Below are 19,000 nucleotides of genomic sequence, written 5' to 3' on the forward strand. Positions count from 1 at the left end.
ATATTCTCAAATTCTCAAATTCTTAATTTCCCACATTCTTAAATTCTCAATTTCTTAAATTTTCAAATTCTTAAAATCTCAAATTCTCAAATTCTTAACCTTTCTAATTTTTAAATTCACCGGAAGCAGATGGATTCATCAGGTGATTTCACTGTACACATACAAAAAAGCAAAATTTAATTCCCTAGATCACATCTTAAATTTTTCTTTCATTTATTGCCAAGTCCACGACAAACACTGTTTACCCACTAATCAATCTAAAAAAAACTTCTTCTGCACCGTTCCCGGTCTTACCCTGTAACTCGACGAATTTCACGTTTAATTTTCACATTGTTCGAAAATGGCTAATTTCGCACTTATACACCATTCTTCCAACTCACCGACCCAATTAACCAATATCTGCCTATCGCGAAATGAATACTAAGTTCAAGTGATTCATAACTAAAACATCGACTTCAATTTCAACCTGATCCAATACCAAGAGCTTTCATTAAACTCTCAAGCTAAATACGTCCCGAAGCTGAAACGAAATCATTTGAATTGCAAAGACCGCGGTGTTATTGCACACTTCCTGATCCGTATCAATTCACTTTTGAAACTAGAGGATAGCCATCTATGCTTGATCCTCGCATTTACATTTTTACGCAACGAAAGAGGGAAATAGAGAGAGAGAGGGAGAAGAAGAGGGAAAAATTGCAACATACAGCGAGTATACAGTGTGTATCTTATCTATATAGGCATTACTCGTAAATCTGCAAGATGGCCTGTGCTAAAGATTCTTAGGAAACGCGTCTCCAGTTGCGTTAGGTGAGCGTGTCACTGATTCTCTTTCTTACCACTGACATTCTCTGTTTCTTGATCTATCCTTTGATAAGCGAGGAGTATTTTAATCGAAATGTTTTCCTTCGTCGTCTCCTATCTGTTGTTGTTCTTCGTACGATAAGTGATAATCGAACGACGGGGAAATTTGTTCCCCTTTCCTCTCTTTCAGTCGATAAAATCGACGTTCGCCTTTATCTTTGTATCTTCTTTCCATTAAAAGTTCGCAAAGGTAGCAGAATTAAGGAAAAAGGGAAAAATAAAAAGAGTTTCCTAATCTGAATCTCTAAATTTAATTTTCTCGAAAATTGAGATTCTTATGAAAAAATCTTATTCATTTTCGGTTTATTTTTGCATGTATAGTCATCCTATGCTCGATTGTATCACTCATCCTGCCCCACTGTTCCTTATTTCTGTTTCTCCCTGCTAAGCAGTCTCTTTTTATTAGCAGTTATGAAGTATATATATAAGAAGAAATCTTGTTTACCGGTACATTTTATTACGATATCTGCCTAATTAATTTTCTACCTCTAACCTTCATTAGAGGCCGCGACAATTCTAGCATCTCAGTCACCGATTACGAATTTTTCCGAAAAAACTCTCCAGCACTCTCCAAAACTACCCAATACAAATTTAAAAAGTAACAGAAAAAATACTATTTTTTTTTTGTAAATCAGTCAAAAATGTACCTATACTTTTTTATCAAATCAACGAAAAAATATAATGCAGAGTTTTAGTAATTAGTTTATGCGAGCCGTGAGATAAAAAAGGTTAAAAATCGTCGATATCTTAAACTTGCTAAATGTCACCAAATATCTTCGTATAATCGAAACGAGTAAACTATGTTTCACTACGTTTTCTGAATCACGTAGTACAGGTGTAACTGAAATTATACGACCGCTGTATAATGATTTTACGAGATATACCACGAAAGCTTCCTTGACTTTTATTGTGCAAATCGCTCATGAATACGGTCACTCAGCCCGCAATCACGACCTACACGAGGCGATGCCGTAATAACGGGGCGAGTTCTATTAATTCTTCACGCGACATTGCAACATGACATGTAGGCTGCTGTGGCTAAGTCCACGAACCAGCGTATATATATACATATATATACACGCTTCAATAGCCGTCTTTCTCGGTTCAGTTACAAAAATTAACACCTATATTCTACACAAATTGCGGCAATGAGTTAAGACCGCTATAAACGTGTGGCGGTATGAATTATATGGGGAAAGGACATTAAGCGGCCGACACGTGTATAAATTACAGGGGGATTTCTGAATTTCGTTAATGAGTCTTTCAGAATGCTATTAAAATCCGCACAAAGACGCCCCGCAGAGCTTGAATCTGGTTTAATTCCGCTGAAACAAACGGACTAATCTACCGTGTTGCATATTTTCTCTTCATTGAATTTTATGCCGCTTTGTTGCATTGTACATTGTGTGGAAGTGATGTTCTTTGATAAACGAACTTGTTTGAAATGATGGAACGACGTTTATTAATGAGTAAATTGGAGAATTGTATTTTTTAATAATTCTGAAAAATAAATTGCTGTGTTAACGCATCCGAGACAGTATAAAGTCGTTAGTTTCTTTGTTACTATTTATATTTTGATATTTTAACGACTCTGATTGAGGATTATTCATATTTTACTCAATCTACAAATTAATGGCAATTTTATTTTTTATACACTTTATTTTGCAAAATTGGTGATACTAATCTTTATTATATTGCATGACTTTATCGATTTATCGAAACAGTTGTCAAGAAAATTAAAGAAAATTCGAATTTCTGTCTTATGGGTTTGAAAATACGTATAATTAATTTAAGAAAAGGAAAACTGAAATATAATAAATAAAAAATTTTATCGGAAAATTGCAACAAAATATGGCACAACTGTGTTCATTTGAAAAAGTACATTTCAACCTAACCTAACTTTCCGTACGATGTATTTTTGAATGCTCCGACTATAAACTGAAGGAAGCGTGTTAATAACGCTTGCAAAAAGTATTTAACCACTCATGCAATGATAAAGTAATTGCATCATCCTCGATTCATTACAGATGCAGTTTCGCGGCTGCCTTGGCTTGCAAATATGACAGTAGCATTCATCAACTAGTCCTAATATCCGGAGGTGGTCCAACGCCTTTAACAGCTCCAAGCACCGAAAGCGCTGGCCACTGTTGCCTCAGAGCTATCCTAGCGCCCTTTTTAATGTGCGGCCTTCACAGAGATATATTATATTCCGCGAGGGGCCGTCAACACCCTTACTGTGGCCCCGAGCCACCAGAACAATGGCCCTCGCACATGAAATACGTTTTGGACGGCATGGTCTGGCCGGAAGGAGACTACGTGTTCCATAGAAGGATATGCACACCGACACTACTCATACACGGCCTCAGAGATAACAAAGTGTCACTCGTACAGGAATGTCAGATGGAAAGGGTTTGTGTTTCTCTTGAATTTCTTTTGTTTCTGGAATGAAGTGTTTCTCGTAAATTTTGATGAAACTATTTATGTAAGAAGGATAGTAAAATTATTTGGTTTATGTTTGATACTTTTGACGAGATTATATATTTAAAAGAATCGAAACAATTTAGTATCTTAGATAGAAAATTAAGAAATATTCGTTTTTGGTCTTATTTTAGGTCTTGAAAGATACAGATTCTAATACACTTTCGTTTAAATAAATATGTAATTAATATTTTATAAGATTTCCTTGCAATTGTACTGCGGGGTCGTGAATGTAATTTACGTATTATAACCATTTGTACTAAAAATTTTCTCAGCAATTTTATTATTATAAAATACTCTTAAATCACTCTTGCTCACAGAAGATAGTTGGTCAAAAAAGAAAGTCCAGATAGTTTTAAAATAATTTTTATTACGTTTCCAGTGTTAACTGTAATTGTTACGTTTAATGTTTTAGACTATGTTGAAAGCTTTCCTCGAGGCGATTCCAACTGCTGGCCATACTCCTATGACTGATTGCCCGGAGCAAGTAAATCACATGATACATTGTTTCATAGACTTATGGAAGAACAAGAAATGGTAGCGGTAAAATAAGTAGGTACATATGTTCACATGAAGGAAAATATGTGGATTATGTATGTTATTATGTAGTAATATTATATTTAAATCAAGTTCTTTGTACGGGTATTTCACTCATTGTACATGATAAAGAGAGACAAAAATTGTGGTGCCTTGTGCTGAATTTGCTGCGAGGAATTGAACGTATTGAGACAAAGATTAAGATCTATTGTACATAATCTAGATTCTATACTGGTGAAAATTCGTTTGTATAGAACACTATTTTATACAATTGCAATGAAGTAACCAATTTTTTGTACGACTATTTTTTCTACGAACTTTGTTTAATATTGTATAGCTGAAAAAATAACTAATAAGATATTCGCGTTTGTAAAGAAGTTATATAAGTCTGCATAGTAACTGTGCCAAAACATGTACACGATTGTTAAACTGTTTATTCGTATTTACGCAGGCCTTAACGAAGGTTCGTTTGTAAATGAAATTATAAAATACAATTTAGAGGCTATGTAGTAGCGTATAAGTTATACCAAAGATGATTTATACACTGTTATTTTATGTATTCTACAGGAGTATAACTTATTCGTTTACAATAAAATTGTGTACAGACATTTGATCCATTCATGATTATATTTATGAGTCTTATTCCTCGAATTCCTCGGAACCATTTAATCAGTCGTATATGTATTGCATTCTGTTCGATTATGATTCAATATCAACGATTTAGGAGTAACTTTTGATTGAGTGGATTTTCTGGTGATTTCATCCATTCCTTCTTCAATATTTGTTTCAACTGGCTTAACCTGAGTGTAGGGTTCTGCTCCTTGACCATGGGCATCATTCTCTCCTCAAAACTAGCATATGCGGCCTTTGCACGTTTTTCTGGATGACGATCAATTTCTGGTTCTTTTGTACTGTTAAAAAATAATAGTAATATTTCTGTATTTTTATGGTACAAAAATAATCTACACTTAAAAAGTTAGTTCAGCAATCATGTTACCTTAAAACAGACAAAGCTTCATCTATACCATGAGCAGTTTCACCCTCTAGTGTTATCCTATTCAAATTTTCCTCAATTGGTTTTTCATCTTCTTTCTTTTTCATTGCTACTTGATTTCGTTTTTCTGATTCAGCAAGTATTTCTGCTCTGCTTAGTTTTGATATAGGCTGTTTACCACCTATCTTTATAGTTGCCATTTCGTTTTCAAGTATAGCTTTAACTTCTGCTTTCTTTTCCAATTGTTGCTGACGTTTCTTTTCAAGTTCTTCCTACAAAATGAAATACAAATGATATACAAGACAAATATTTTAACAGAATGAATAGAATTTAATGAACATTACTTAATTAAATACCTGTCTTTGCTTCTTCTTCAACACCTGTTTATCGTTATCTTGCCAAGCTTTTTCTTCCGCTTCCAGAGCTTTTTTCGTGTTTTCGGCTTCTTTTGCCGCTGCTTTCCTTGCTCGAGCAGCGGCAGCTTTGCTATTTTCACCAACGAATTTTTTTGGCATATTGACCTAAATTTTATCGCAATTGTAATATAAATTAGAAATCCGTTAGTAACAAATTTTCTTATTATCTATTTAGTTATGAAAATTCGGTATTACTATTGTAAACAAAAAACAGTAAAATCGAACGTTTTAAGAATTCGCGGGAATGTAGTATTTCACTATGGTTTAGTTGGCAGTACTGCTACACGTGCGCAGATGTATCGGTCAGCTAAAGCCGTTGAGGTTAAAGAATCATTAAAATCATCTTTAATTAAAGCTACCAAAGTCGAAAATATGGTGCAAGTGATTTACAAATTATAAATGACGTGGTACTCTGGAAGTACGTGCTTACGTAGAAAAATTTTACAATATTTTACAAATACTCGCGCAATGTCGAAACAGGGATCAAAGAAAGCTGGAAAAAATCAAAAAGCGGCGATTAAGGAGGTCAGTGAATAATAAAAATTGTAGCTTACCGGCTTCGATTACGAGGATTAAAAATTGAAATGTGATTGTGATTTGATCACCTATTAAGAAAATAACATGACATTTTCTATGATACACTTTCTACTTATATTTAATACTACTAGGTGTCGCTTGCGAATTCACGATTGGCAACATTATATTTGCAACTCACTAGATGCTTTTCAAAAATGCCAATTTCTTTCGAAAGAAATAAACACTTTGCTAATTAAAAAGGCATAAAAAAAAATTAATATTTCTGTAATATTGTATTCACAACGTATGATCAATGTTATAAATATATTCTGTACGATTCTTGAAACCGACACGTATGTAAAATTTATACCGTGTATTTCGACATTTTCGTAAAGAATAGTTAAATTTTCATAGGAACTTAAGGGACCGATAAGCGTAGATAAAGACGGAAACGTTACTATAAAAATACAAGCAAAACCCGGAGCGAAACATAACAATGTAACAGGTGATTATACGGTACAATTTTTCAATTAAAATTAAAAGTAGAAAATTGGATTTTTGTACTGGAAGGTAGTGAATTCCTTTATAGATATTTCTGACGATGCGGTGGGCGTCGCAATATCCGCACCTCCGGTCGAAGGTGAAGCAAATACGGAACTCGTGAAATACTTAGCTTGTATATTGGGAATGAGAAAGTCTGACGTTTCGTTAAACAGAGTTAGTTCAATATTTTATTAATCGAATTTCACTTCTTTTTTTTTTTAATTTCATCTTTTTAAAAAATCATCTTTTATAGGGTTCGAAAAGCCGACAAAAAGTTGTAGTAGTGTCTGGGACCACGGTGGAAAAAGTTTTAGAAAAATTAAAGGAAGAAATGGGAACTTGAAAATCGTAATAATCTACCGTTAACCTACTTTCATCTTTTATTATCATAATACTTATTTTGTATAAAGCATATAATGTTACACTTTCTTCTCTTTTGATAAGTCATATTTACTGTACATAAATATGGCAATCATGTCAATATAACATGTTCAACTAATTTATACAATAAAAAAGTAACTTTGTACAACTGTTACGCCATACAAATAATTCGTTAATAACAGTATTAATTTCAGCAATGAAATATATACTAATAAAGATTTCGTATTATATATATATGTATATCGATTCTTCTGACGTACACTTATCCTTTCGTAAAAAAGTATCATTTACAATATCTTATCGAATATTTGAAATATTATCAATGCTTTAACATATTTAAAATATTGTAAACAATATTTTTCCATTCATCATAGACATTTACAAAGTATCAACAACATATAATGCAATATAATACTTAAAACTTGTATATCTAAGTTTTTGCCTGCTTCCATATACTTTTTATATATTTTCTACACATTTAGTAATAGAAGAAGCATTTAAAAACGTCGTATGAAAATAATGTTTGTGTTCGTTGTTTGTAAGTACTTTTAGCGTTTGTCGTTTTAATTTCTTCTAGTTAAAAAAATATAAATGTATCTGTTTATTAAGTTACGTTTACTCTGTGATAAGTATTGTTATAAGCATGTTAATTTTCTTAAGTTCGTAGCGTTTTCCGGAATCTTCAACGTTCGTTGTCCCAAAAGCGATTCCGGAACGATTTCTGACACGATTTTTTATATCCGTATATTAAGGTCGTCGGTGAAAGATAATTAAACCTTCACTCCTGTATCTCGAAAGCTTTATCGTCCAGCCATGGCCGAAATATTGGCAATGTTGACGGATAATGTGCTCCTCTTTTCGATGGCGCTGTCCCCGCTGGAGCACCTTCCTGTCTCAGAGGATAAGTGGCCAGGACGATTGGTATTTGTAGCTTGATTTCTTTGTCCAAACTTTTCGGACTTATTACAAACTGTAACAAAATGAAATTTTTGTTTTTTACACATTTTAACAGTGAAATTTCATTCGATGTAATTTGAATTTAACTACAGCTATATTTTTAAAAAATAATTGTAAGTTACAAAATTTCTCTTAGTTACCGACACGTTTGGTTGGTATTACAGAAATACGTGTGTAAGGGTCTTTCTAGGGGATGAGCGATGATATAATGTTTTATTACATTCTCCATTTTTGCAGACGTTGGCTCAGGGTGCTAGTATGTATTTGGGATAAAAGGTCAGTTGATAAGTTATATGGCGGTGAAGTCGAGAAAGTTGTCCGACAAGGAAAATCGATGTGCATCGAGTGCGAAAAGAAATCTTCAAAGATTGATGGTACAGTTCTTATTTCTTGCAATACAACTTCACTGCACAATTCATCTTCAATTTTATTTGCTCAAATTGCCGTAAGCGTTGCCAATATACAATACCATTCGTAAATATTTACCCACCGACTTTTTTTCAATTCAAAGATGCAGACCAGTCGTCGGGAATTATAATTGAAGCTTCGCGTTTAAACTTAACGAGTCGTATTCTCGTAATTGAAAAAAGGAGAGCAACGTACAAAAGAAACTCGGTGCTTTCCGCAAATGGCCTCAAGCACGCTGCCTTTGTGGGGAAAAATGAAGCAAGTGGAGGGAGAGAGAGCAAGTGGGTGAGTGAGTGAGTGAGTGAGTGAGAGAGAGAGAGAGAGAGAGAGAGAATGAGTGTGAGTGAGGGGGAGAGAGAGAGAATGAGTGTGAGTGAGGGGGAGAGAGAGAGAGAGAATGAGTGTGAGTGAGGGGGAGAGAGAGAGAATGAGTGTGAGTGAGGGGGAGAGAGAGAGAATGAGTGTGAGTGAGGGGGGAGAGAGAGAGAATGAGTGTGGGTGAGGGGGAGAGAGAGAGAATGAGTGAGAGAGAGAGAGAGAGAGAGAATGAGTGTAAGTGGGTGAGTGTTTGTTTGATAGAGAGAGAAAATGAGTGTGAGAGAGAGAGAGAGCGTGAGTGAGTGTGACCGAGTGAGAGAGAGAGGGGGAATGAGTGTGAGTGAGTGTGACCGAGTGAGAGAGAGGGGGAATGAGTGTGAGTGAGTGAAGGGAGAGAGAGAAAGAGAGAGAGTGAGTGTGAGAGAGAGAGCGTGAGTGAGTGGGAGAGTAGCGCATTAGTGGTGTTACGCGTAATTGCAATTATTGTAATAACACTCGAAACGGCACTTTTACTCACGTAGACGTGATAAAGAACGTTGATGAGGTGGCAGCCCCGCAGATTGGTGGGCGGCAAAGGAGGTACGTACATTTGCTCGTTCAACCACTCCTCGCCTTCTCCGGGACGGATTTTCCCCCTGGAAACACTTGCCAACTCTCTTGTCTCGCTCGCGAGCACTTTACCACGGCACAGGTACTGGATTGTTTCGGTCAAGGATGCTTTAGTCGATTTCATTGTCACCTGTTGAATCACTTCGATACTGAATGTATACTTAAACGTGGTTCTTGCATCATTTACCCGTGTCGTGTACAAGAATAACGATTGTTGTTGTTGTAACGCGACGTTTGTAACGGTGAAATTATTGCGCTGCACAGTTGATATTAGCGTCGATTTTCATTGTCGCGATATTATCGCAATATTTCACGTGGAAAGAAGAAAATCATTTTCATTACGACGCCGCGTAATTTTACGCTGTAATTAGCACCGTGGATATTTATTTATAATTGGAATTGCAGATAACTAGAGCGTCACGTTTCTTCGAGTAAATCTGGCGTAAGCGTTTTTAATATAATTTCTGGAGCATGTTCAAACTTTGAAGGATTCTCAAATTAATTGTACGAGGTATCGTGTGTCTCATAAGTAATCAAATTATTTTTTGTCACATTTTTAGTCTCGTATAGATTGCAAAGGAAAAATAGTTCATAATCTGAAATTATACCAGAAAAATGGAGTATTAGGTAAAATATCAAAAAACTTGACAATTAACGAATTAAATCCTGAATTTTATAAATAGAAAAATTATTTATACAAATATCGCATTTTTGTATTAAACGAATTTCTTCGTTAATAGCTTATCGACTTGCTTCACGTTTCGCTCGAATGGAGAAATATGCGATAGTATCATATTGTGCTGAGTCCATTTCCATGTTAGAAATTCTTTTGGTTAGCCATCAAATCGAAATACGATACATACCTTGCTTCGATTGCTGACAGTCGCTGAAATGCCGATAGTTTCACCGGGTACATAGCCGCCTCTGTCGAGGCTCACCCTGCAGAACACAGGACCTCCAGAGACACAAGAGACCCCGACTCGTTGCTCGATTTCTTGCCTTGCTGGTTGCTGTTAAAAAGAAAAACGAATGAAAAAAATTTTTAAGTCGATCTCAAATTAATAAACCTTTTGGATCTTCTTTTGAAATTTATTTTATTACTTTTGTCCACTTTGCTTTCTTTTTTTTTTTAGGAATGAAATTTTTATAATTTTATCATATGGAAGAAATATGAATTTTCAAGATCAATAATTTGCAATAATCTTGATATAATAATCAAGAGCTGTAACATGTGATAAATTTGCAATTTAAATGGAAAGAATATGTTTGTATCATTCTGGTTTATTAGACAGTTTTATTTGTGACATCTCTGGAGTATTGGTCGAATTTGAAAAATTTGTCTGTACTTAAAAAGTAGATGATCAATTAAATAGATTGATTAAAAATTCATCAACTGATCGCAGATTGATCGATTAAAAAACAGAAGTGGTCGAGGATTGAATGTCGGTAATGTGGAAAATTATACGAGAACGTATTAATTTATTATATCAAATTATCTATACTATTTCCAACGTATTGTGGAAATTATATTTCAGTGCACCAGCATTTGCGTTCAATTGAAAGAAATATTTTAAAAAAATCGTACAAAACTAAAATCATCGATGTTCAAATCACATTCAGACTGTTTAAAAATTGTCTACTTCTAAATCAAGATGCGCGTTTCACATTTACTTGTTTCGCTAATATCACATTTTAACCCTTTTCGTATCGAAATGATCTTTTCAAAGTATGTTTTATTTATCTACCAATCATCCTGTCAAATTGAAATCAATTTCTGTTCGAATACTCAAGTGTAACATGTGTCCCGTCGAAATTCAAAAAATTGAAATTAAAAAAAAATCACAAATTTTGCATATCTTAACCAAACTTTTAACGCTCCAAAACTGCGATTAATCTTAGACAATAAATTTCATCAATATCCCACCGGTCGCGAAAGAATAAAAAAAAATCGACAAATTTTGCATAATTTAACCAAATTTCTATCTCTTCAAAACTGTCATTGATCTCGAAACGTAAATTTCATTCGATCAAAAAAAAAAAAAAAAAAAAAATTACCCTTTTTTAGATTTCAAATAAAAAACACTTTCAGCGTGTAATTGTTTAACTTCTAATATTGCGAGAACGAATAGCTGTTGCAGAACTATGCAATTACAGTCGCCTCGGACGCATTCTAAGAAACTAATACTTCATACTTTTGCAATCGTTGGATCTTTAAGTTTCATCTATTTCTACACCGGACAGGAGATCAATACTATCAGCTATCACTCGGAGACCTCTCGATTATGCAATGCAAGGCGTGTGCAATGAATGTGACTATACAGTCGAATCAACAATGCGGTCGTGTTCGATGCTGAATATCACGTGCCTACGTAATAATTATCTTACATTACAAGTTACATGCCGCGATGGTATTTCTTTCAGCGTGTAAACAGGAACCACGTTATATTTCCCATAAATCGCGCAATAAATCACGCTTCTTCCTATTTAACACATCGCTTGCACAACAATCATCACAAAGATAACAGGAAAAGAAAGTGTATTTTGCAATTAAAAAAAAAAAAAAAATACAACGAAAGGAGTCGTTATTTCGTAATGTACGATGTAAAATTGCAAATATCTGAACAGTTAAAATACAATAATACAAACTAAAGGGTAAAAGTGAAGAATAAATCGACGAGAAATAAGAACTGATTTTTTCGTTATTTTTCACGAAGGAATGAAATTTTGCCACAGGAAGTGAAAAAGAATCACGATCGCTTTCTACACAGGTCGGTGACCACTATCCAGAACTCGGTTATGGTAAAATATACCTTGGTATTCTCTTTAATAACACGCCGAAGAAAGAAAGCGTGCATTGAAAAATGTTCTGTTCCTTTTTTCTTCTTATTTTTTATCTCGACGAAGGAGCGAAGAAGTGTGGCGGCTGAATTCTTCCGTTAAATGGATCGTGAAACACGTGAAGTGTACTCGAAATCTCGGAATGTATCGTTCCAATCTGACTGTGACTAATTTCTGTGCTATCGCATTAATGCCTCGCATAATTTCAGCGATGACTCGCGCGATAACAACGATACACATTTAAGAACGTTTAATTATTTTAAACAGCAGCTGCTATTATTTCGAAGAAATTCGCGCCGGGGAGAGAAGAAAAGGAAGAAATTTGTAATCAATCTGAAATTGACAAACTTTCTCAATTTTGTCTTATCACTTTCGTTCGATTCGTCTCGATTTGCTTCTTCCGTTAACCCCTTAACATATGACAACCTGTCAGACTCGTGGCGGAGATTCGGGCGAAGATGCGAGAAAAATAGTTGTATTAGTAAGAAAAATTCATCGTAAACCTAACATTCGTTTTAATTCGCAAGACTGAAGATTACTAAATGTAATCAATCCGTAACAAATCAGCTTTAGTCACCCGATATAGTACTAAAACGTTAAATGGCTGACGCTTAGCTGCAAAGTCAGAAAAGAAATCATAGTTTAAGGGGTTAAGGAATGAAATTTTGATAACTTTATCATACGGCAAAAATGTGAATTTTCACGTGACAAATTTTAATTTAATTTAAATGGAAAGGCGCGTTACTGAATTTATTAATGGAATAAAGTAAACGACCGGTGCTTTTCGATATTCGAAGACGTTTCTCTGGTTAGTGTGCAAAACCGTGTGAAATGACGATTAGAAATAAAACGGCGGCTGTTTGCGTGCAGCGAAATTACAAATTAAATCGTTACGCGTGTGATACCGCGTTTAGTGTAATCGCAATAAAATCAACCGACCGGAGTATGTTTCGCGATTTAGGATGCGCGCGTCAGGGCTCGTCTAATTGCACGCTTGGGGTAGAAAGCGTAAGCCGTAGAGCGATGCTCAAAACAAGCACGATCGTCATAGTCGCCATAAAGTTATCGCCTGCATGAATTTGCAGTTCATTTGCGTGAATACACGGTGAACGAAAATTTCGATGCAGTGTCGTCTGATAAATGTTTCATACGGTAAAATGTAACAATTTAACGTAATAAGGGAGATGTGATACAAATTGAGTTCCATCGACGTCGCTTTTTGGGTCGAATTTAATTAACCCAAAATTAAAAAATTGCAAATTTGGAATTTGTGATGCCTTTTTTACTGTTTTGATGTCTTTGGTGTCTTTATTAAATATTAAATCATGTCTTTCCATTTAAAAAATAAAGAAGAGTGGTTCTTAAAATGGCTCATTTGAAAATTGCATTTGTTGCAATGAAACATTTTTTAATAATTTGTCAAATAAGATTTTTTGTGTGTCTATGTGAATATTTCTTGGATTGTTGAAAATGTGAAAATATAAGTTTGGACTTAAATGCTTAAGATTAGAACTTGTAGTTATTTTAATATTAATTTTTCTTTTTCAACAAAATTATATACTATTACTGTGTTGTTTTTCCAAAAAAAAAATGAACATTCCATAGTGGTAAGTATTATCCTTTGCAACGATATGCATCTAATTTTTCAATCATGTTTCAGTTACATAAAAATTCACTTTTAGAAAGTTGCTAATGGATCATTTTGCCCGGCCGGTCGTTCTAGTGTTAAATTTATCTTTTCCATATCTCGGAAAATAATAATACATTATAAGTAAGTAGGTATGTTACTGCAAAAGAAAGAGAAAAAACTAAAATATTCCACTTTTTGCAGGACATTCTATAAATATTACAGTATATCTGCTGCAATGTTTAACAATATTAGTTCAAAAGAAAGATAAAAAATGAAAATTCGAAAAAATAAAAAATTAAAATTAATATTAATATTCCAAATTCGAAAATTACTTTTATAAAGAATTCCATCTCAGCTCATAGAAGCCATGTACCAATTTTCCAAGTATATTTGCACATTAATAATCGACGTGTCGATGGTTTCATCCGTCAATTAAAAAAGAAACAATAATAACGAGCGAACAGTCTACTAAAGAAAAAAGAAGCATTCCGCTTCGTACAAAGAAACGTTTCGCCTGAAACTCAGGCATAACGATCGTTAACGATGGGAACGTCGTGCGGTTCGACATTAATTGTTTCTTCGACGATTTCTTTATCCAAACTCTGTAATTATTTAACAAGGGAACATATAAATATCAGATACGATACGATCCATAATGCAAGAGGAGATAGCGAGGGGACTCACCGCGAGTATCGGTGGTTCTAAATTCAAATCGATGGGGTTCATCACGATGAAGACTTGCTGATTCTTGTGCGTCAGTCCGCCAGGCTCCCGAAGCGCAGCCTTGCAATAATATTGCACCCAGCCGTGCTTACCCAAGAAAGTAGACGGTAGGCCCAGGGGCAGGCCTAATTTGAATGGAAAGCTGTGGATCCCCGGCGATAGCAGCGACGGACCTTCTCCTGGATTCCGGTGTCGTCGTACAAGCGAGTAACAGAGAACGAAGAAGAACAGTTCTGGCATTATTATGCGACGCGTGGATTGCAGGTGCGCCGTTTGCGCGGCGAAAAATTTCTACAATACCGGTGGGATGTGGAATTGAAATATCGACGGGCTCGAAATATTGTACCATTATTTGTAGATATGCCTGGGAAAATGGTCGAGTAAATAAAATCCCGAGGCGTCTAGATATAGATAAAGTTTGGAAATTTTTTTTTGTAGGAATTGCTGTATGAAAAGTTTCAATTTTTTCTTTTTTTTTTTTTGAAGATATAAATGTAGCTTTTGGCTTTTTTTGCAAATTTTGGAAAGTGAAAATGTTGGGAGATGAAGGAGTTATTCGATAATTGAGGAACTTCTAAAAATAGGTGAAGTTTGAGAATTTTTTTGATAGGAATTGCTGTATGAAAAGTTTCCATTTTTTTTTAGAGGGTATAAATGTAACTATCAACATTCTTCTCCAATTTTTTAAAGTAAAACTGTTACAAAATGGAGAAGTTATTGCGAAACATCTTCTGTTAGAACATCGATTGCAGGTCGTTCTTGTCGGCAAGGCTTGGAACGTCTGAAATAAGTAATTCTTTTTGTTTCATAAATAGAAATGTATTAGCAACAATGTAGGGCAAGATTTTCCAGAAATTGTAGTTATTATAGAAATGGTAGCAGTTTGAAGAGGAGAAACCTCTTTTTACCAAAAAAAGTTTCTAAAATATTAAATAATTGAGATATCGAAAAAATCTTACAGTACATTGTAGGTAACACATTTTTATTTACGAATCAAAAGGAATTTTTTATTTCAGACGTTCCAATCCTTCCCGGCAATGGCGGTCAGCAATCGATGTTTTAGCAGGAGAAATTTCGCAATAACTTCTCTATTTTGTAACATTTTCACTTTTTTAGAATTGGAGAAGAAAGCTGAAGGTTACATTTATATCCTTTGAAAAAAATTGAAACTTTTCCTTCGGTAATTACCTATAAAAAAAATTCCCAAACTTTACCTATTTTTAGACGCCTCGGTAAAAACTAAACAGAGCTACAAAAGAATAATATTTCGCAAGGTGAAGAAGAATCTGTCGATAAACTTCGTGAGTCGAATTTAATAATTTATACAAAACTATTTCAAAACAAATATATGATTTTTAAAATTTCCAACTTTCACAGCGTTTAAGCTCGCAAAACTATTCTTACAATTTCTCCTTGATTAATTTTTCAGCCCAATATTTGAATAAAATTTAACATCAAATTGTAACAATGTAACAAAAAAGCAACAACGAATTCACCAGAACGAATATCTAAAATTACAAAATTGTTAATCAAATAAAGTGCTGTTCACTCGAATGAAAGTAACATAAAATCGCAATAACCACATACGGATACTACAGTATGTATTCCCAGTATCGTGCTAAATGAATTAATAGTATCTGGACAAAATGGTTCAGCGAAAATGAAATTAATTCAGATAACTGCACTCTGGCGATAGAGCCGTTCAGTCCATCAACAGGTTCCTTTTTCTCAAAATTCAATACTCGGCAACTTCAAAGAATCTATTTCCTAAAATTCCATTCGTCCCACGATCTACTCTCGTTCAACAAAAAAAAAAAAGAAAAATAAGTATAAGTATTATTAATCCTGAAACTTAGTTATTACGAGAAACACATCTATATAAACTCTGCGAAGTTAATTTAATCTGTTAAAATACTACTGGTCGTGGGTTTATCAAGCAGTACTCATTATCCGAACTACATTGTGCTTGTTTCCTTTTTAACGGCTACATTAAATATACCGTAATGCAATTTCTTTTCATTACCTGGTTCACCCAGTAATCTCATACGAAAATCTATGTAGTTTTCTTTGTCGTAAACCCTCTCGGCGCGCTGGCTACGTACACGCACCACTCCTTCGCCGATCACATGAAAATGCAATCCTGAAACACTGCGACACACCGAACATATCATTATAGTGCGATTGCATCGATGCAATAAATCGTCATTTTTTTTTTTTCTCGCGTTGGAGACATTTCACTTCGATATAGAAGTATGGTAATTACAGCGCTGAAATGTTGATTGAATAAATAATTGTTAAATTGAAAATCAGTCGAAGTTTAGTAGGTACCCAGGGAATTTATTTCAGTTATTAAATACTGCAGTGGTTATACTGATATAATAAATGATTTGCATCGATCCGATAAGTTCTGGTCATTTTTTGTTTCCTTAGAGAAATTTACTTTGATATAGAAATTTGGTAATGATAGTGCTGAAATATTGAAAACAATAAATAATTATTAAATTGAAAATGAGTCAAAGTTAATAGGTATTGAAGGAATTTATATCAATTGCAGTGATTACACTAAAATAACAAATGTTAAATAATTACCGAAAGTGTGAGTGAAATATAATATACAGGATGGACCAAGTAAAACAGAAGAAAAAATTCTTTTGGTGGAAGAAATGGCAAAAAATGAAAGAAGTTTCACGTTTGATTTAAAATTTCAGAGTCCAAGGTCATTTTAAGGTCACGTTATATTACGTGTTTAACTGCATATTAATGCTTGCTGCAACATACAACAGAAAAAGTTATATATTCGTGTAAAGAAAACATAAATGACCTTGAAAAAAAAAACAGAAAAATAGCATTTATAAGAAAAAATTTTTTTCCATATTATTCACTTTTGGAATTCATTTAAATTAAGCTAGAGAAAATAATTACGCGACCCACCCTGTATAACGCGTTGTAAAATATGTGCCACCATTACCGATCCAAAAGATAGTGAATAATGGACACAGTAAAAAGGTGAGGGAAATTTCTTTTCGTTTTACACACGTATCGATAATTATTCGTTACACTTTCTAGAAAGTAGTTTAACATCGTTGACACCTTGGAAATTCTTACGTTGAATTAACATTCTCAGAGCGTTGCGTGTAATTACGTGGTGGAAAAAGTTAGTGTACGTTAACGGGAAACGTTGTTACCAACACTGTAGCCAATTATTTCTGACAAAGTGAAGAATTTCGTTCGAAGCTTGTAATTGCATCGTTCCTAGATGTTATTACCCGTGGTGCAAGTAAATAGGACAAAATCTATCGAAAGGTGTGCATAAGTTACATTGATTAATATATGTGCATAATCTTAGATACATACTTTGTATAATCAGTCATCGTACTGTCGCTAGATATATACTGATTTGCATTGTGAAAGTTATTTGCCTTCAGCGAGCACAACAGAAGACGTTACGCGAACTAGTCACGATTAAGGTAAATCTGACGAAATGTAATTATTTCACGTAATATGTATACGTGTTTTCTCATGCTTTCGATTATCCCGCAAGTGTCAAAAATATTAAAACTTGAAAGTCTGTCAATTCGAGAATAATTCGTTTCAAATAAATCTTCTATCAATGGTTCCGTTTTATTTACGTTGTATTCGTTAATAATCGATTGTCTTAAAAAGTCGACTGTCTCAAATAATGGACTGTCTTGAGAGACTGTCTCATTGTAATAATGCGTTTATAGAAATCACCAATTATACTAAAATAATTATTTTATTAGATTTCCCATTATATTCGTGAGAAATTGTACGAAAAAATCTATAATTAAATTCCATATAAAATTAAGGTGAATTTTCTTGTAAATACTTACTAGGCCTCATCGTCTAGTTCGATGAGTACCCGGCCGGACAGAAAGTGACCGGGAAAGTATAAGAGGTTCGTGTTGTCGAAAAGTATCAAAAACTTGCTCAGCTTTCGCGTCATGGTCTTATGCGGCACGATGGTGTTGAAGGATCAGCAACAGGTATGACGGATCACACTCACGTCAGAACAGCTTCGCGGTAACTGATTATGCACTGACTTGTCGCGAGCACGAAATTTTTCCCGGCGGGGACCGCATGCATGTCAGTGAGAATCACTGGCACACACTGGATCGTACCACCAGCACGCCCATAACCTTGCACACGCTACGTTTCTCTCTTTGGACCGTTGTCGGAATCTCATTCGGCCAGCCAAGCTTTTCTCGATCGAACAATCGCGTTCTTGCACACTTTCATTTTCCACGTACTCCTCGTCGGTAGGTGATTTTCGAGCAGTTAAATCAGTAAACACGGAGACGCAGTCGCATCGACGAAATAGACGAAAACGTTGATAACAACACTCCTACGTTATTATCCGTCAGACATTCTGCCGCAGGCCCAAGGAGCCCGTCTCTTCCTGCCCATTCTTGGAGCTATGTTCACTTTCGCTCCCCTACCTCTGTCGTCGTTTCCACCTCCAACCGACGTAATTACCTGCTTTCCTCCAACGACCAATGGAGAACCGCTTCCAGTTTCTCGTGCACCAAGTCCGGATTAGATCGTCTTGATTCCCAGAGTTGCTGTATCACCTTGCTAACCGGACTGTACCCGCGGTCGATGAATAAAGTCGATAAGGTTCGTCTGGCACGGTGCATCGCGGATCGTTCCCTATAACCCGTGGCCAGATGCGCTCGGCCGATAAGGTCGGTACGGTACATGAATTCACCGGGAACCCAACTGCCGAATGAAAACTATATAGGCGCTATTTTACGCGTATATAATGTGTGTGCA

At 34.9% G+C, this 19,000-nt stretch overlaps 4 protein-coding genes across 6 annotated transcripts in view; 2 read left to right on the forward strand and 2 right to left on the reverse strand.

Annotated features, from left to right (window-relative positions):
- The window catches only part of LOC108570552, a 12,501-nt gene extending 8,074 nt beyond the window's left edge, over nucleotides 1-4,427 (forward strand). The window contains exons 2-3 of the mRNA XM_017932428.1: nucleotides 2,889-3,270; nucleotides 3,755-4,427. Coding sequence (XP_017787917.1) covers nucleotides 2,889-3,270; nucleotides 3,755-3,880 — 508 coding nt within the window. The 3' untranslated portion in view covers nucleotides 3,881-4,427. The remainder of the gene's footprint in view (nucleotides 1-2,888; nucleotides 3,271-3,754) is intronic.
- A 129-nt stretch (nucleotides 4,428-4,556) lies between these two features.
- On the reverse strand, nucleotides 4,557-5,927 carry LOC108570541 (coiled-coil domain-containing protein 124). Its single transcript, XM_017932414.1, has 4 exons — nucleotides 5,841-5,927; nucleotides 5,227-5,391; nucleotides 4,874-5,142; nucleotides 4,557-4,787 (listed from the first exon to the last, which is right to left on the reverse strand). The coding sequence occupies exons 2-4, from the start codon at nucleotides 5,383-5,385 to the stop codon at nucleotides 4,589-4,591; spliced, it is 627 nt and encodes a 208-aa protein (XP_017787903.1). The 5' UTR covers nucleotides 5,386-5,391; nucleotides 5,841-5,927; the 3' UTR covers nucleotides 4,557-4,588.
- LOC108570542 (UPF0235 protein C15orf40 homolog) lies at nucleotides 5,576-6,688 on the forward strand. The gene is made up of 4 exons (XM_017932415.1): nucleotides 5,576-5,811; nucleotides 6,217-6,307; nucleotides 6,392-6,519; nucleotides 6,599-6,688. The coding sequence occupies exons 1-4, from the start codon at nucleotides 5,686-5,688 to the stop codon at nucleotides 6,686-6,688; spliced, it is 435 nt and encodes a 144-aa protein (XP_017787904.1). The 5' UTR covers nucleotides 5,576-5,685.
- Nucleotides 6,689-7,253: 565 nt separating this feature from the next.
- On the reverse strand, nucleotides 7,254-18,620 carry LOC108570537 (arrestin domain-containing protein 2). Of its 3 annotated transcripts, XM_017932410.1 has the most exons (7): nucleotides 18,061-18,620; nucleotides 16,233-16,357; nucleotides 15,998-16,000; nucleotides 14,171-14,388; nucleotides 9,882-10,028; nucleotides 8,927-9,148; nucleotides 7,254-7,696 (listed from the first exon to the last, which is right to left on the reverse strand). In XM_017932410.1, the coding sequence occupies exons 1-7, from the start codon at nucleotides 18,171-18,173 to the stop codon at nucleotides 7,505-7,507; spliced, it is 1,020 nt and encodes a 339-aa protein (XP_017787899.1). In that variant the 5' UTR covers nucleotides 18,174-18,620; the 3' UTR covers nucleotides 7,254-7,504. The 3 variants fall into 3 exon arrangements, with proteins under 3 accessions (XP_017787899.1, XP_017787898.1, XP_017787900.1); XM_017932409.1 differs by lacking the exon at nucleotides 15,998-16,000; XM_017932411.1 differs by lacking the exons at nucleotides 15,998-16,000; nucleotides 16,233-16,357 and having other exon boundaries at nucleotides 18,061-18,123.
- Nucleotides 18,621-19,000: the final 380 nt, after the last annotated feature.

This window comes from Habropoda laboriosa, unplaced genomic scaffold (genome assembly GCF_001263275.1).
Source record: "Habropoda laboriosa isolate 0110345459 unplaced genomic scaffold, ASM126327v1 scaffold61, whole genome shotgun sequence".
NCBI lineage: Eukaryota > Metazoa > Arthropoda > Insecta > Hymenoptera > Apidae > Habropoda > Habropoda laboriosa.

Excerpts from the sequence above, each read along its gene's own strand:
- LOC108570541 (XM_017932414.1), bottom strand. The coding sequence starts at position 5,385 with ATGCCAAAAAAATTCGTTGGTGAAAATAGCAAAGCTGCCGCTGCTCGA. Across the intron at positions 5,143-5,226 it reads TGAAGAAGAAGCAAAGACAG|GAAGAACTTGAAAAGAAACG; the intron begins GTATTTAATTAA and ends TTCATTTTGTAG. Across the intron at positions 4,788-4,873 it reads GAAGCTTTGTCTGTTTTAAG|TACAAAAGAACCAGAAATTG; the intron begins GTAACATGATTG and ends ATTTTTTAACAG.
- LOC108570542 (XM_017932415.1), top strand. The coding sequence starts at position 5,686 with ATGACGTGGTACTCTGGAAGTACGTGCTTACGTAGAAAAATTTTACAA. Across the intron at positions 5,812-6,216 it reads AAAAAGCGGCGATTAAGGAG|GAACTTAAGGGACCGATAAG; the intron begins GTCAGTGAATAA and ends AAATTTTCATAG. Across the intron at positions 6,520-6,598 it reads CTGACGTTTCGTTAAACAGA|GGTTCGAAAAGCCGACAAAA; the intron begins GTTAGTTCAATA and ends CATCTTTTATAG.
- LOC108570537 (XM_017932410.1), bottom strand. The coding sequence starts at position 18,173 with ATGACGCGAAAGCTGAGCAAGTTTTTGATACTTTTCGACAACACGAAC. Across the intron at positions 10,029-14,170 it reads TAGAACCACCGATACTCGCG|CAACCAGCAAGGCAAGAAAT; the intron begins GTGAGTCCCCTC and ends TCTTTTTAACAG. Across the intron at positions 7,697-8,926 it reads ACGTTCTTTATCACGTCTAC|TTTGTAATAAGTCCGAAAAG; the intron begins GTGAGTAAAAGT and ends ATTTTGTTACAG.